This window comes from Athene cunicularia (assembly GCF_003259725.1).
Source record: "Athene cunicularia isolate RWA chromosome 4 unlocalized genomic scaffold, athCun1 chr4_part3, whole genome shotgun sequence".
In the NCBI taxonomy this organism is placed as follows: domain Eukaryota; kingdom Metazoa; phylum Chordata; class Aves; order Strigiformes; family Strigidae; genus Athene; species Athene cunicularia.
The window spans coordinates 982,986-1,000,134 of record NW_020799100.1 but is presented as its reverse complement, the minus strand read 5'-3'; the positions used below and the strand labels follow the sequence as shown (position 1 = coordinate 1,000,134).

General features: G+C 47.1%; 1 protein-coding gene across 2 annotated transcripts in view; it reads right to left on the bottom strand.

Annotated features, from left to right (window-relative positions):
* The window catches only part of LOC113480118 (gamma-aminobutyric acid receptor subunit beta-4), a 69,389-nt gene that overhangs the window by 18,405 nt on the left and 33,835 nt on the right, over window positions 1–17,149 (bottom strand). For both annotated transcript variants that reach the window (XM_026848729.1, XM_026848730.1), the window contains exon 3: window positions 5,594–5,814. In XM_026848729.1, the coding sequence (XP_026704530.1) occupies window positions 5,594–5,814 (221 nt within the window). The remainder of the gene's footprint in view (window positions 1–5,593; window positions 5,815–17,149) is intronic.

Sequence of the window (17,149 nt, the reverse complement as noted above, 5' to 3'; positions counted from 1 at the left end):
CCCCCCTTTGTGCTAGAGATGGCCCAAAGCAGAGCTCCATGGTGAGAGCAGCACAAGGCTGCAGGACTAGTTCCAAGGGGCTGGCTGGCTGGACATAAGCCCAGCCCTTTGCACCCAAGCTGCCAGAAGAGAGATTTCTGTTGCTTTTGCCTAACCTGCAGTGGGAGGAGGCAGAGCTACTAGAGACAGGATAGAGCCTGAATCATCAATCACATTTCCAGAGAAACCTCTCTCAGGAAGGGAAGGGGAAGCAAAATTGTGGATTTCTTCCTTTCTGGCCTGCGAGATGTGAGAAGAAAATTGCTCAGTGATCTCAGTACAGAAAAAACTCCTCAGTGTTAATCCATCAGGCCATCTTCTCTGTAGAAAATCAAATAATACTCATGGAGAGAACAAGGACATGGCTGCAAACAACATGCGCCAAGTGAGACAGGAGCAGGAGAAACCTTTCTATCAGCTGGAGACCACAATAACCCCTGGCTGGCACCTGGGGAATGTAATACAGCAGGGCTGGGTGCTTATCAAGAGACAAGTTAGAGAGGGGGAGCTATGAAGAAGTCCCCAAGGTGAGCTCCAGCAGAGCCGCAGCTGTGGTGAGCACCACACACAAGGGTGGCACAGGAGGCTTTCACAGCGTACCTGGAGTTGGATGAGCAAGTGGGTTGGATGCCTGATGTACGTCCATTAACCTGTGTTGCTCCCCTGTGTAGGGTGAGCTAGAAGGGGTGCTCTACCTGCTGCCTGGCCCAGGAACAAGGTGTGGACCACAAATCGGTCAGCAGTAGCTTGGCAATGCAAGGGTTGACACCCCCCAGGAGCCGCCACCTTGTAGGGAGCAGCTGACGGATGGGAACTTACCCCATGAAAAGCAGAAATTAAGTGCTGTCAAAGCAGATATGCCCAGCTTCTCTCAGTTTAAAACTTCAAATTTTGAGTTGTTTGAAGTATGACAATTCTCTCCCCCCTGCTTTAAGCACTGATGAGGATCGCAGGGGTCTGCTTCCCCCGAAGAGCCTGCACTGGGCTCAGAGTTCCCCTGTGCCTTGGCATCTCTGCACGCGTCCAAACCGCCCCACTTCCAAAACACACCTCGTTGCAGCCACTATCACGGACAGGAATAAAAAAACCACAACACACATGCACATGCTCCCCACCACCACTACCACCTTCGCAGGAGGAGATCCCTCATTCTCTCTGCACAGGATTTAGTCTCCGTCATCAAATTCCTCTGCAGTTGCTCAGTTTACATCGCCTGGGCTCCTCGCCAGCCAGGCATTGCATCTCGCTTGCTGTCCACCCGGCTTCGCGCCTGCCTCCCAGCACCCCAGCCCACCCGCTCCCCCTGCCAGCTCAGGGATGCAGCCTGGGGTCCTCAAAGCACCTGCTTTGCTGGAATCTATTTTTGTCCCTAATTAGAGCAAAATCAAACAGCTTCAAGATTTCCCTGAAGGATGCTTTAAAGCTGGTTTCAAATATGATTTCAAATTACCATATGAGAATTTCAGCATTGTTACAGTTGTTTCTATTTTTAGGTCTCTGAAAACAGATAGCAAAATACTGATGACACCAGCATTTGACAAGTGTCAACTTGTTTCACTACCAAATGGATGCTACATGGTCTAGAAAAGGAAATAAAAATCTCAGACTGTAATGTATAGCTTGTATGTGTGACAGTGTAAAGCTTGTTGAATATTGTGGTGGGGTGGACTAAGGCAGCCTCTGAAGGTCCAGAGAAAGACTTTGATGATTCTGTTACTCAGATGTCAGTAGTGGTAATAAAGCAGCTTGAAATAGCGAGGGAAATATTGACATAAGTGAAAAATTCTCTACATAAAATTAGGAGTGAGACACCAACATTCTCTGAAATGCTTTTTCTTAAATGAAAAATTTCTCCCTAATTTTTTGTTTAAAATTTGATGAAACCAATGCAATTTCTGACAAAAAGCCATTAGGAGGAAAAATATATTGAATTCAGCCAGTACTATCCAGCTCTTTCTCACTATTTTATCCACCTCCCTCCACTACACAATAGCAGATTGCTTTGTCTTTGTGGGCAGCTCCCCTAAGCCTCCCTTCATATTGCAGACTTTCCACATCATTTTAACACTTTCCCACTGGGTGCCACAGGTGACCAGCTCTCCTATGCTTCATAGGCACTTTTAATTCCTACAAGGTGTTTGGGTACTAGGTGAGCTTAGGCACCATCGTGCCAGGTTACATCTCCTAAAAATCCTCTCATCTCTGCCAGTTTGCAACCTCCTGTCCTGCTTTGTGTTTGCGGAGATGTGAGTGCCCTCTGGGCTGGATCTGGGCTCTGGGCCCCTGTTTGGCCTTGCGGGATTTATGCCATCTGCTAACTCGCTGGGGAAGGGGGTAGGGAACACCAGCCCAGACTCCAGCCACGCAGCAGCGCAGTGTTGCCGCCCCAGCGCAGCCTGCTGCTGTTTGTGCATTCCTTTTGTTGGAGACCAGGCAACCTGCTTTTAATCCGAGCCCAGTGGGAATTAATTTTGGAGTAAGCTTTTGTATCAAACACTTTCCTAAGATGTAGCTATATTACATCTGCTGCACTCCCTTCATCCATTAATTTGTTAATTCTACCAAAACCAAGCATATGCTTTTCTGACACACAACTTTCACAATGGGGCTGAGCAGAGGAATAAAGGGCTTCAATTACTCATGCAAACAATTTATCTGAAGCCTGATCTTGTTCTCACTGAAGTCAGAAACAAAATACCCATTGACTTCTGTGTGAGCCAACTTGGACCTTGGGGTCTGATCCAGTGTGTGAGCCTGATCCTGCTGGTCGCTTAAGCACTTGCTGAAGGCAGGGGCCTGCCAGGGTGTCATCATCCCTGGTCTCTGACATCAGAGACTGCTGGAAAGAAAAATGACTGTTGTGCCACAAATAGCATGATTGAGTCACTTTGCTACAGGATCAGCTCAAAGGAGGGGGAAGTGACTGGCGAGAAGGTAGCAGGAAAAGGAGCAGAGCTGTGGTATCTCACTCGGGGAAAAACAAACAGGCAAACAAAGGAAAAGAAACACATATTGCCTCCTTTGGCCTTCTTTAACAGGACAACTCCATTTTACAAATCCTTCTGAAAAATGCAGGAAAAGACAAGAACGGGCTTTAAATCACACTGCACTTTTCTTCCTGTTTGCAGGACAAGCATGAGTGCACTTTTACAAAGATAAAGGGAACACAGCTGAATATTCCATGACTGTTTTCTTACTTGCGTCTACCTGCTGTGCAGGTGGCTATGTATTTTTGAATAGGATCACAGTTATTTGCACCTGCAAAACTGGACCTAGTGATTCTGTTGTCAGCAAAATCGCAGGTGCAGGAGTCAGTACAGAAAGCAGCCCTAAAGAAATCATAGTCCATACCACTATGAATAAATCTACAGGGACTTCAAGCATTCAGGGCACCTAGCTTGTCCCCTAAAACCCCGGTGCTTTCAGGATAGTAAAAACCAGCCATCCTGACCTGAAGTACAGTTCAGGAACAGGAGCTGCGGTTGCTCAGTGCTTGGTTTTTGCAACTGCCATTTTCTCCAGGGGCAAGAGAGCAGCTTCCAGGAAAAACAGCCAAAAGTTAAAACAACACAGCAGCTCTTACTATGGCCCTGGAAATAACAGGGGCAAACAGCTGTCATTTTCGTTCTTTTAGCCTGGATGCAATTTTCCTCATCTCACCCTTTTACACAGGTCACGCAAGGGAGTTGAGTTCCCTTCCCCATGCTGCCGGGCCCCGTAGGAGGGGAGGGGAAGGGACAGTGAACGAGGTGTTTGCAGGATGTCACATCCCGGGCCAGCTGGAGTGCAAACCCTCCAAGGCCTTCCACTGCCTGTCACCTGTGCTGCAGGTTCACATTGCTCATTATTTGAGATGACTAAATGGCAGCTGATAAAAATATACTAGTTTTTCTTCTTTTGCTGTGCAGGTGTGTGCAAAATTTCCCACCAGCCCGGGGGAGGCAGCTCTACACTCAGGTGGGCTGGCTCAGTAGCGAAGACCAGCCTGAGCTTAACAGCACTCATTGCCCCCTCCTTCCCAACAGGTTGAATTTATGCTCCTACCTACCCCAGGTCAAAGCATCTTCTTGCCTAGCCTTTACTCTTGTTTTAACACAAATATGGGGTAATCAGCTGTGGGAAGGCTGCAGACTTTCTGATAGGTCAGAAAAGCTGGCTCAGGGCTCCCTGGAAGCATCGACCAAAGAACATCACCAGCCCAAGGTAGAGGGATGTATGTACCTGGCCTTGGAAGGGAGAGCCAGAACTGGGACAGAGTCACAAGGTTGGCCTTGTGTCATCTTTTGCCGTCTCTGGCTCTGGAGCAAGAGGCAACCACTAATTGGAAGGAAAAGATAGTACACACATCACCCCATATACCGTAGCCTGTCCCTCTGCTCTTTTGGCTTCCCAGGGCTCTGCCACAGGGAAAGCACAGGGCACAGCCACCTTCCTGCCCTGACAGGATGATGCCCTGGGCAACCTCCTACTTTGCTATGCCTACACCCACCCCTACCCTCCCCAAAACAGCCCTGCTACTTAAAGAGGAGGGAAAAAATCATAACAAGTCAGACTTTGCCACAAAACACGAAGCAGCAGAGGAGCTGATACTGTAAATGGGAAGGGTGGGTGTACCCTCTTTGAAGGAGAAAGGTCTTTCCTCCCTCTTTGCTGCACTGGGACGTAAGCCCAGAGCTGCTATTGTAATCGTTTGTGAATGTGGAGGCAGGTCTAAAAAGCCAGCTGTGAATTTTGGTAGTCGAAAAGTAAAAAAAAAAAAAAAACAACCAAAAAACAAACACTAAGAGAAAGGCTCAAAGCACGCAAATACAGGGTTGGGAAAATCACTGCCTAGATTTCATCTACAGCATCCAAAACCTGTACACTTACCTATAGCTGCAAACTCCCCTTTTAGCCCTCTGCTTCCTCCATTTAACTTCTTACCTACCCTGGCATCTCCACGTATCCAGATAATACAGTAAGATCAACTTTTGCCATCTCCACCACACACAAGCACAGCACGTTCAAAGGCTGTGAACTTGCCTACATTAATTTATCCCAGACACCACAAAAAGCCTCCTTACTGAGGACCATTCCCCTATCAACCTTCAAGTCTCAATCTCCAGAAGTAAAGAGCCATTTTTTTTTACTGCACAAAACCATGTCTCCTATCTTATACTCAAAACCAACGAAAATTATTTGACCCAAATGCTGCAGAAATTCAGCCTTAGATACAAGAGTAACAACGTCTCTTCTCCATAGGCCAAACTTGCAGAAAATTACAAGCAACTGAAAATGAGTGTTTCAAATGGAAGTGTTATGCAACATGAATGACAGTGACCTGAAATGCTCAGAGCAGACTATTCCCATCTCCAACATTTGTCTATAGCAGTGCAGGAAACTTTGGAGGCCTTTCTCCAGGTTAGAGAAAGAAAAGATACTTAAAACTGTGCAGTACTTGAGTATCTTTTGGGCTTTTGGGTCCTTGCTTTACCAGAATATCTATGGAAATGGGGGAAGTTTAGATGAGATGTCATTCTCAACCCCAGTCGACAAAGATTCCCCTTAGACTCACCTCAGGCCATAAAGGACAGTCCCATCAGGATGGAGCCGGATCATGCGATTCTTCACTGTCACCCCATGCAGAAAGGACTTCTTGTCATTCAGGAAATAGGTGTCAGGCAGCCACAACTGGTCTGCCACCCGGTTGTCCAGGGTCAGGTTGAGAGGAAGGTCATTATACGCCAGGCGTTTGTCCCGCCAGCTCTGCTGAAAGTACATGGTGATGGTGTAGTCCTGGAAGAGAAACACACAAACATCAGCCTGTCTCCAGGGTAGGGACGTAACTCAGTCCCTTCACTGTTGCTGCTGCCGAGACCTTTGGTGGGTCTCCAAATATCTTGGCACCCAATTGTTTGTGTCTGCAGCTCCACCAGTTGTGAGGACTGTGCTTTGTTCTGGAAAAATGGAAATAAGCCTGAGCTTTGTAGGGGACAAAATGACATTACATGACTCCAATCAAAGAAAACTGCATCGCACTCATGTTGTTCCAACCTGCTTAGAGTTTGGCTGCAAAACTAGTGGAAGTTAGGACTACAATAACACTAAAGGATGTCAACCAACAGTGGGCTATACCTCGCCAAAGACTTCAAGGACTGATCTCCCAGTTAAGTCACGTAAAGGTATCTAGACACAACGCAGTCACGCTCAGCCACTGCTTGTTACCACACAGTTAGTTAAAGCCAGTTTTATTTTGAGCTGAAACTCAGGAGATTCCCAAGGGCACATGGAAGAATCTCACCTCAAGGCCAAGATTTCAAAGTCAACCCAGGCCAGCCGTGACAAGCTATCAGCACTTGCCTTGTTATATGAGCTAAGTTGGGAGTTCATTGCGATTCTCAGGAAGGGACATATGTGGAGGAAATCTGTCACCAGTGGAGCATGATCCACTGGTAAATGGGCAGTTCCCTAACCATCCCCAGCTAGTACAATGTCATACATATGTCCTGCTCCTCTCCTGTACAATAGTAAAAAGCCAACACTTAAAACTCTTGTTAAGACAAGAATTTTATAGAGAGCAGGGAGATGTGTTTGGTGACCCACAGCTCTATCTGCAGAAATCATAGAAGTTGCTGAACAGTAAGAGCACATCCAGGGCAGATCCAGAGGCCCCAGATGGGCTTGTTCAGAGACACAGTATTGTGGCACCATACTAGAAGAAGAATTGTTTCTTCTCAGATAAACGAGTAGTACAGGAAGGGGTCTTGTATGCACTAATGACAGAAAACATTTCACAACAGGTCTTAAATAGGCTAGGAGACAAGATTTGTGGGGGTAAACCATCCAGCATTAAAATAACAGGCTATTGATTAGGAAGTAGGTGCAAGTCTAGCTGATAGTGGCCTTACAGAAGTCAGTGATTTTTCACAAATCCTTAAATAAAAAGCATTTTTGCAAATGCATGTGAATGATGTAGAACAGGTGGGGCCAGAGATGCATTGTCTCTTCCCAAGCAGATACCTACAGTGCCACAGGAATCCTCCTAACCACACAGATTTGCATGATGGGTGTTTCTGCTCTGCAAATTCCGGCTCTGTGCAAGAGGCTGGTGAGGGCCTTGCTCATGCACTAACATCTGGGCTGAGCACAGAGGCATCCTGCCTGCCTGTGTTCTCCCACTGACTTCAAAAAGCCAGGTTTGATTAACACCTCCAAAAACAAGCTCAAATAATCCCACATTATTGGGTATCTAACTATGATTCAGAAATCTAGACCCACATGCATATCCAAAAGGTCACAGAGTAAACCCATGGTGTAGACTGGATACAAAAGCTGTATCTGTCACTTTCTGTGTTATACTGAAAAGAACAAAAACACAGCGACAGATTTCTGGCCAAGGAGCTGTTTTGCTTTGCTTTATAAAGGACTGTTAAACTCCTGCCTCAGAGGCCTCACAGTCCATCTCTCAGGGGCACAAACATTTTCATTTTGGTCAAGACCTTGCAGAGGAAAATGTTCGCCCCAGTACCCCCGCCAGGGTGTTTGGACCTGCATTGCAGTGAGAGCACAGAGAACAGAGTGCCTCTGTTCCCAGAGCCTCTTACCCTCCTTGGCAACAGAGTCTTCCCCCGCCTGTGGGAAACTCGGCTACAGAGGCATCATTTCTATTCTACCCCTTTGAGAACTCCACCTGCACATCTTAGCAAGGTGCTTCACTGACCTGCATTTTCCTAATCCCTGACAGGGCCCTGAAACACCTCACCCCTAACTAGGCCACCCTGCTGTCACTGCAGGCTCCTGACAGCTTCCAGCAGCAGCAGACAAGAGGTGGCACCGACCTCCGGAAGATAAAAAGGGCAAGCTGCTTACAAAGTCGTTAGCACCTAAGAGATCCACCTTCTGAAGCACCTAAGAGATGTACCTAAACACATCTTCTGTATTTCCAGGACTGACGGGAACAAACTCAGAAAAGTGCAGAAATAAAAGCCTACACCTTAGCCATCAGGCTGATGATCTTCTTCAGGTGCAGAGACATTTCTGGGAAGAACATCCAGCCCAGCCCTGGGCTGAGCTGTGTTCTCCAGTCTTCTTGAGCTTCTTGGCACAATAGATATCTTTGGGCAGCATCATGGAAGTCTAGAGCACTTGATAATAATGGTTTTATCTAGTGCCTGAGGTTTCTCTCCGGCCCTCTCTCTGCTGATTCCTGTGTTCCACTTATCATTCTCCTGCTCTCCCTACCCCATCACATTGTTGAACAGCGGGTGGGATTTCTGGGCAGGAGGAAAAGAGTAGAAGTGTCCACCTCACAGAGGTCAGTCCCTGAGAGGGCAGGGCACAGACCGGGAGGCTGGAAGAAGCACAGAGATGGCCCACTACAGCAAGTGAGAGGGACCAGTACCCAGGAGAGAAAGCAGTTGAGTTTGCCTTCCCCTTTATACCCCATAGCCTGGTCAGGCAGTTATGAACCATCCACGTGACACCCTAGCATCACCACCTGGCCAGGCTCCAGAGCTGATGAGATCTTAATCATAGCCTTCCTTTCAGAGGCATATAAAATAATGACCATGGGTGACATCGTTCTGTAGAAGCAGAATGGCCAGATGGAGCCAACGCATGCAGTGGTTCATAAGTTCAGGAATCAGAAGTAATGAGCCTGATTTTCCTCCAAGTCTTGAATGACAATCCCTTTGTTGTAGGGTTTTATCTGTCATTGGGCTAATATGAAGCTTTCCCAAACCTCCCAGTAACCAGTGACATTCACAAGCCTACTGATGCCACAGATACACCACAAGCCGAGTTTTCCAGAATTACCAGCAGATAGAAAGTTGGCCCATTTACCAGGCTCAATGAAGAGCTTCAAAACCAAACGCACCTGGAGCCCATGCACCCCTCCGGCTTGCTACTGAAGCACTTTACTGGGACAACACAGCTGAATGTCCCTGATGCCCATGCTAGGGATAAGCCAGGGGCTTTCTCTGTGCGTGCGTACCCAGTAAGCAGCTTTCTCCACTGCTGCTGCTGGAGGAGCAAGTGGGAGGCGCAGGCAAATATGACTTTCCACTTGCCTCTGGACTAGCAGCCTAGACCATCTCCACACAGCACCAGCGCAGCTCCAGTAGCACCAAAAATGCTTCCACATTTCCTGTAATGGATTCCATTGGGTCTTTCTGGAGGACCATCAAATGCCCACACAGGGACAGAGTCTGCCCAAGGCCAGTCACTGCTGTGGCAAGGATGTAAGAGCTTTGCAGAAAGCTCCCAGCTCAGCATGCCAGGTACAGCTACTGCACTGGGGAGAAAAGGCAGAACCCACACTGGAGGGGGCACACATGTGCCAGGCCACCCTGCGCAAACCTCCTGCTTTGTCTGGTGGCTGCTGGGGGAGGACAGGTAAACCTGGAGGAAGGAAGAAGCCACTCCTCATCAGAAGCTCTGTGTAGGTTCCACTGAAAAGACCTTTGGCAATTGTTCAGTGTGAACTTGGATTTCAGTTTTTAAATAACAAAAGGCTGGGACAAGGGAAAGAAGGCTTCTGAAGGGTGGACATGACCAGAAGTTACATGCCTCCACCTGGTCCTCTGTTTTCCACCCCCAGTAAAAGCAAGCTTTCCAAAGCTACCTGCAAACTTTCTCTAGCTTACTGACCACATCAGCCTGTACCTACCCTGACCAGCATCCCACTGTGGGAAGCTGAAACACTGCAGTCAACAGTGATGGCAAGGACGTAAGCCTCTTTCAGACCCAGACGAGTCCTGCCAAGTCTCATTGACCTACAAATCATGTGTCCCTTATGCCAGAAGAGCTTGTGTGTTCAAAACACGCTGTTCATCTTTCATCCATCTCTGGTAGCCCATAGGTGGCCAGATCCCTTGGTTTGTCCCAGAAGTCCGGTACCCAGTAGCTCACAAACTGCACAGCTCCAGTGCTGCTTCCAGACCTTTTATTTACCGCAGTAGTCCTGCACTGCCCTCTCTGCTTTGCAAGGCTGAGCTCGTGGCCCAGCTGCGTGTGGGACCACGCTCAGCACTGCAGCTCCCCTTCAGCCCCTCACAAAGCTGAGATGGCACCTGAGCCTGCTGGAAAGCTGCTCAGCATGACCGTCCCCATGGGACCCCCCCCCTCCACATGCCTCCATTCGGTCTGCTCTGCCAAGCAGCTTCTTGCGAGCTGTCAGCCCCAGCCCCCCTTGCCTCCCTCCCCCGCTCCCAGGTTTTCAAAGGCTTTGCTCTCTTTCTGTCTCCTCCTTCTTGCTTCGTGAGGCACTCAAAACAGAGGTGAGAGCAACACGTGGAGCCGGCAGACACTCGCGTTGCAGAGGTGCCTTCCTGTGAGGAGGGAGGACAGCTCACTTAGAGGCACACAAAAGCCCCAGAGAAGTAAGAGGAGCTTACTTGCAGGCCTCGCATGCTGAAGTGGCAGTGCATCCTACCAGCTGCTGAGGACAGGGCTGCTAGCATCCATCTCCAGACAAGAGGAGGAGACTGATAATTACAGCCTTTCCTGAAACTCAGTGGAGACCCCAAACCAAAGATGATGTAAGAGGACTGAACAGTGAAAGGCTGAAATGTTGACACAAGAGAGGCATGGAGGGAGGAAGGTATTTCCTGCAGAACCCCAGAGGCAACAAATTCAGTCAAGCATGCAGAGGGATTCCCCACTTTCTCAGAAGACAGGGTAGGTAAGTCAAAGTGAACAGCAGCTGAGGCACAGCAAGAGGGGAAGTAAGCTGGCACCATTAGTATGAGTTCAGGAATTAATTTCCCACTGGCTTATATTCCAAACACCTTTATTAGCATCTGTCCTACAACCCCCTCCATCGCAGAGCCCCTTTGGGAGTGCAGTGCTCACCTATCCTTAGAAAGGAAACCTGGACTTGCCCTGGACCGTCCCCACTCGTGCTGGCTCTGTGCAGTCTGGGAACAGAAATAAGCCCACTGTTAAAGAGACCAAAGCTGCCCCTTGGAGCAGAAGTGTCCCAGGAGGAAGATGCCAGATCTGAGCCTAATAAGAACCAACCCACTTGTGTAGAGGAAGGCAAAATTTAAGGAGGCCAAGTCAGTGAGAGGACAGGTGGGTCCAGGAAAGGGGACTAACACAGGAGAGGGGGGCTTTCCTGGTGCTGTGAGCACAGGTTGGTTGCCACTGAAGCACTGACAGAGCAGAGGGCAGGAGAAAGATGGAGCATTTGAAGGTAGCAGATACTATCTGAAGCCACCACAACCCAGATGAGGACATGGGCATGTTGCCAGTTGCTTGAGGGTCACCCACATGCATTAAGCAGTATGCAGGGATGTGCCCAGACCACCAAGACACTGCAGGGAGTCAGTTCAGGGTGGGAACATGAACTTTCTTGTCTACAGCAAGGGTAGAGCAGAACCAGTTAAGGCACCTCATTAACAAGGGCAGCACTCTGCAGAGGGCAGCTTCAGTCTTTAACTGGAAAGCCACCTAAGGCACTTCTCCTTTGCATGCAGTGACACACTGTTAAAGTTCCTAGGCTCAAGGATGCCCCTTTGGGGGATAGCATCATGTGTGCCTTTCTGCTCACTGCAGTGACAGAAGGGGTTCAAAATTAAGGAGACCCTATTCCTCAGAGAGAGCTGCACTTCTCCACAGTCTCACGTCAGCATGCAGAACTCCAGCATGGTGTATGTCCCAAGTGGTAGGCTTACAAGTGTGCTTATGCCGATTTTGGAGACACAGTTGTACTGTGTCAGACCAAAAGTCTTTCTGCATTAGTATCCTGTCTTCAGTAACAGTAGAGAGAATAGCAGGGACAAATATAAGCAAAACAAGGTCTCTGTTGTGATACTTAATTCTCCAGTTATCTGAGTCTTAAGGATCTCCTGAGCTAGAGCTGGTACCTTCTTAATTGAAGATACTCAGTTTCTCCTCTGAGAGCTTGTCTTATCTCTCAGAATTTACAGCCTTTGGCATCTGCAATCTTGTGGTAGTGAGTTCCACAGTTTAGCTCTTCACTGTATTTATATCACTTTAAACTCCATACAAAATCGGTCTTACTCTTTCCAGACTCCCTGTAGTGTTTGCCTTAAGTCAGTAAATAATCATAACTCTATGCTACTCAAGCTTACAGGGTCCCACACTCTTTTAGATACTTAAGGGTTACTGAGCAGAACACAAATAACTACTTGCACTCTCAAAAGTTGTAGAAAGGCTCTGATAGAGGCAGGAAGCAGCAAGGCAGGGGAGAATTGTTGCACAGGTTAAACACAGAACAGAGCTGTGTGATGACAGTTCTGCAATGGGTTGTTGCACAGGAACAGTCTGAAGGCGAGGTAATGGAATTAACTTTCCACACAGCCTGTGGAATTTGCTGTTACAAAAGCATGAAGTCAGGAGCTTAGCAGTATTTTGGAAGGTCTAGGCATTAATGTGGAAAATACAGTCCAAGTTGTAAAAGGAAGGGACTAACAGGAAAGAATAGCCCAAGGACACAGAGCCTCCCGCTGCAAGGCAGAACTCCATCTTCCAACAGAAAGTCACCAGAAGCATCCCTCCCAGGCAGGCTGCTTCATAAACCCTCAGCACAGCTCCTGGGAGACGCGAATCACTGGCAGGTTGGGTCAGATCATATTCCTTTGTGCTGTGACCTATAGAGTCCCCAGTACTAAACTTGTCCAGAGGCAGAAATGTGCATGCTCATTGGGAGCTACACCAGACTCAGAAGCCAGGATTAGAAATGGAAAGAATAATGTATGTGAAAGGGTCAAATCTTTGCTCAGAATACAGTATTTCTAGCAACACGGATGTCTCCTGTGCCTAGTCCACTTTTGTGGATGGCAAAGAACTTGGATACCTTTCAGAGGGGCTTTGAAAGTGAAGGTGACGATTCCAGGGTGCTAGTGGACACTGTATTTCACCCGGCACTTGTAATGTACTGGAAGCAATAACTTTTCTGCAGGGGAGAGTGCACACTGCTGTTCCACTGCTGCATGACTTTGGGCATGAGGGATAAAGGTTTTGCAGCTTGCCTCTAGCACTAGCTGTGCCAGTTGACTTTTTTCCCCCCATTTCCCCTCCACCTTGACTTTGATAAAGCACCTCCTTTTGGAGAAATGACCAAGTAGAAGTCCTTCCCCATATAAGTAAATGACATATGGTCTCCTTGTCCAAGATCACAATAGAACATTAGGAAAGCCAAGATGCTCCAGAAAGAGGGAGAAAAATGGAACATCAGACTTAGTAAAAACCAAGCTGCCACTGCCAGAGACTAATGAACAGTTTGCTGGCTTCAACTTCTTTGATGATTAAACACCATCTCCTGTTCCCGTCATTCTTGGGAAAGAAATTAAAGGACAAAGTAGTGCTCAAGTATGTTTCATTTTAAGGAGGGGGTAGGGGAAATAGGAGGAATTATTTTTAAGGGGAGGAGACAGGATGTGCCAGCAATCAGTTGCAAAGAATTAGAGCAGCATATAATGTACAGGAGAATACATGAAGGACAGAGCAAGACAGCTGCGGTTCTTCCTTAGCAAGCTCGTTTAAGAAAACTACTTTGCCCTCATAAGGGATTGCCCATTTCCATGCAGATAAATCGATGGGTCCCAGACCTTAATGAGCACCACTTAATCTGACATAAGTAAATATGCAGTCTTTCCAGCGCTAAGATAGCACAAAGTCTGTTCAGACTCTCACCTTTGCTTAAGCAGGAGGCAGCAGCCCTTGTATCTACTGAATTTTTATGGGGAGAGTATTCTGCCAAAACACTGCTTTTAATTTCTCTTTTGGTACAACCCAGTGCCCAATTTACAAGTCTGAAGTCCTGTATGACAACTGTTATACTTAAAAGTGACAACTATTTTAGATACTGTCCTTCTCCCTGTGTCTCAGCTTAGCAGGTGAGAAAGCCGCAATCTCTTTTCACCTCTCCTATTCTTGAATAACCAGATGACAGCACTGACTGGGGAATCTTTCCACCTGCAATCTCTCTGCCAGTAATGGAGGGGGACAGGAATGGTTGGTTTAAGATATGCATTATGCCCTTCTGTGCTGCGAGTCTTTGTGCTCTTGAACTCATTTTCTTCAGGACCTGAGAAGTGTTTGCATGGAGATGTTCCCCTCACTAATCTGATCCACTTTTCTAGTAATTTGCATGTGTTTAATTGCTGAATGAATGTCCAGAAAGTGGGTCAGGTATCAGCTATATCCTCAACAACTAGGAGCGTGCAAGTGTTGTCCTATTTCTCTCCTGACATGCCCTATCCCTGCAGCACCTGGACTGGTGCTGGTCCTGCAGGTGAAAGATAGAGGACACATCTGGCTGAGCCCTAACCCAAAAGGGCACTGATCTGCCTGTAACAAGGCTTTCAGACTTCTGAGCCTCTATATCAATGCCCTATCTGAGCAGGAGGCAGCACCACATGTCATGTCCTTAATAGCCCCAGTCATGCTTGAAGCAGAGGTCAAGAGGAGAAAGCCAGGACTGATGGGCACAGGGATGAGCATAACCTGCTCCATGAGCACATGCTAAACAGCAACCTTGTTCAGGGTTACAGACAGCAATCCCCAAATCACCACCTGCAGCACGACATCTTCCTTAGGCAAGCTCTTAGAAAACAATGCCAGGCAGTTTCTATTCTTAAGCCATAAAATCTATGAGCTACTGGATATTATTTCTGCTGGTCTGTTCTCCTCACTCAGTTCCCCATGAACTATTAGCTGGGCAAAACCTGGAGCCCATCCAACCCCCAAAAGCAGGGTTGTTTGACCTTCCCATTTCTGCATCACCAACTAGCTTTCACTACAAACCTCATCATAAACTGAGAAATTGTCTTTCCCAGAGAGGAATCACTTAATGAGAAATGGTCAAACTCATTTTTGGTTCCTATAGCTTCCCATGTCGAACCAGCACAGAAGGGCGTGCTTTGTCCAGACAGCCAACTAAAGCCGGAGAAGCAAGGCCATATATTAAGTTCAGAAGAAGCTGAGGTGTGAATTTGGCCAGTTTTCAGTCAGAAAGTCAAAGCGATGGTGCTTACCCTATTTTCTCATCCTAGATGGGCTGGGAACTGGTAAGAACTCACTGTAGTGGCAGGAGAGCTAAAAACAGGTAAGATGTTGGCTGAGCTCCTTGTTTAAGCGAACAAGTCCCCAACTGAGTAATTTCTTCCAGAAAAATGGCAAGTGAGGTGACCGGCTTGAGTGGACTGTGCAGAGAGGGCAGCTACCTGACCCTTCCTCCATGAGAAGTACTATATATGTTTTCCAAGTGAATTAACATAAAACACAGTACCATGAGGGCTGCTACAGGGGAAAACCAGACCCAGTACACCTAGGAATGACATGGGTCCCAGACAGTGCAGGTAACACGGGTTTTTCCCTCTCCTGGAGATCCTTACAGGTTTATGGCTTACATCTACGTTCTGCTAGTGCATCAGATGTCTCCAAATGGCTTCATCAAGATTTCCCAAATCCCCTCTCTCTCTCTTACCATATTTACTTAAGGAAAAGTCTTTACTTAGCCCCTTTTGTTGATTCTCTTAACCTCTCTAGGTATGCACAGAGTCACCCATTACCACAGTGAGAGACACGCGAGCGGTAACGCACTGTCTCTGTGGAGTCTCAGAGAAGTGTTATGATCATGCATTGCACAGCTGGGAAAGGGAGGCCGAGGACATTTTATATGACAACAAGTTTTCTGTTTTGAAGTACCTGGTAATTTAAAACAAGATTATGCTGCCATAGGCTTCTGCTGACCCATGACAGGAAAACACAGTGCTTTCAGAAACGCCACCTTTACTGTCCACTGTTTGCCGGCACTGATCTAGTACGCTACACAAGTACCTCTGCACACCTACAAGCCATGGTGCCTGTATCCCACCTCTTCTCCTCCCTTCTCCCAACTCATCTTTTCATGCTTTCCTGGCACTACCCTTACTGCCTTACAGCACGTGCTGCCCGTGTCCTCCTCCATGCACATATAGGCATATCTAATATATAGCTATTAAAGCTCAAAAATGTTTTAATAACCACTTTGTATTTAATTAAACATGCAACAACTAGCCTATTAGAGTAAATTAAATTTCAGTGAGACATTTGAACAGTGACTAGTGAAGACAGTGGTTTCTAAAGGCCTCAGCAGGATGGCGGAAAAAAACTGGATTATATCAAGGGAAAGGTGATGCTGGAAGACCAGTGATTCTCCCTAAAATTTTTCAAAGGGGCTTCACAGCCTCTGCATGTATCCTCAGAGAATTTTCACCTTGTAGTGACTTTCCTACCTCTTGCTTGCTGAGGGATGCTCACTTCAAGCGGTTAACACTCAGTAGGCTTTCTAGCAGGAGGAGCCTGGTAGTGGAAAAATTCCTCTAAAACATTCCCAGAACTCTTTACTTCTCCATCTTTTTTATATTTAAATGAAATATTCTCTTCACTTTGCAAGAGTTTTACTGGACACCAATCCAGTCAGACTACCTCAAGGAGAGGTTTTGCAGCCCTGTGCATAGACACTGACTAGTAAAGATCACAGGGAAAAAAGGCTGGAGGAATGTGGAATTGAAGCAGTTATGGGGCTTAGTAGCCCACTGGAATTAGGTACTCTAGGATAAACACCTCTAGGAATCGATTTCAGCTCACTCAGCGATAACTGTAGGAGACTTAGGGCACTTTCACCTATGCCTCATTTTCTCTTATCTGTAAAAATAAGTCACTGGTGCTAACTTGCCTCCATGCTGCAATGTGGGATCCCTGTATCTCTAGGCAAGCGCTATAAGTGTGTAACAAACAGAAATTACTTTTTCTCCCTGGGGAAAAACATTAAATAGAGCTTGTGATTCCCTGTGGTAGTCAAGACCACCAATGCAGTCTGGGGCTGCATAGGTGGGGAATCATGTTATGAATGAAGCAATATTACTATTTTACACGCCAGAATAAAATGTTGTATATACAGCTCTGAGCACTGAAACCATGAGACTCTGCAACAATATCAAGGCACACTGTGCTTTAAAGACACAGTTTTAACTTAGAGAAGGAAGGTTTGATATTCCAGGTTCCAAAAACTGCCACAAAGATGTCATTTCCCAGGAGGCAGCCAGAGGCAAATAAATCCTTCAAATGCTGTAAGACAACTAATGTGTCCTGGGTGGAAGAATCACCTCAACTAGGCTGA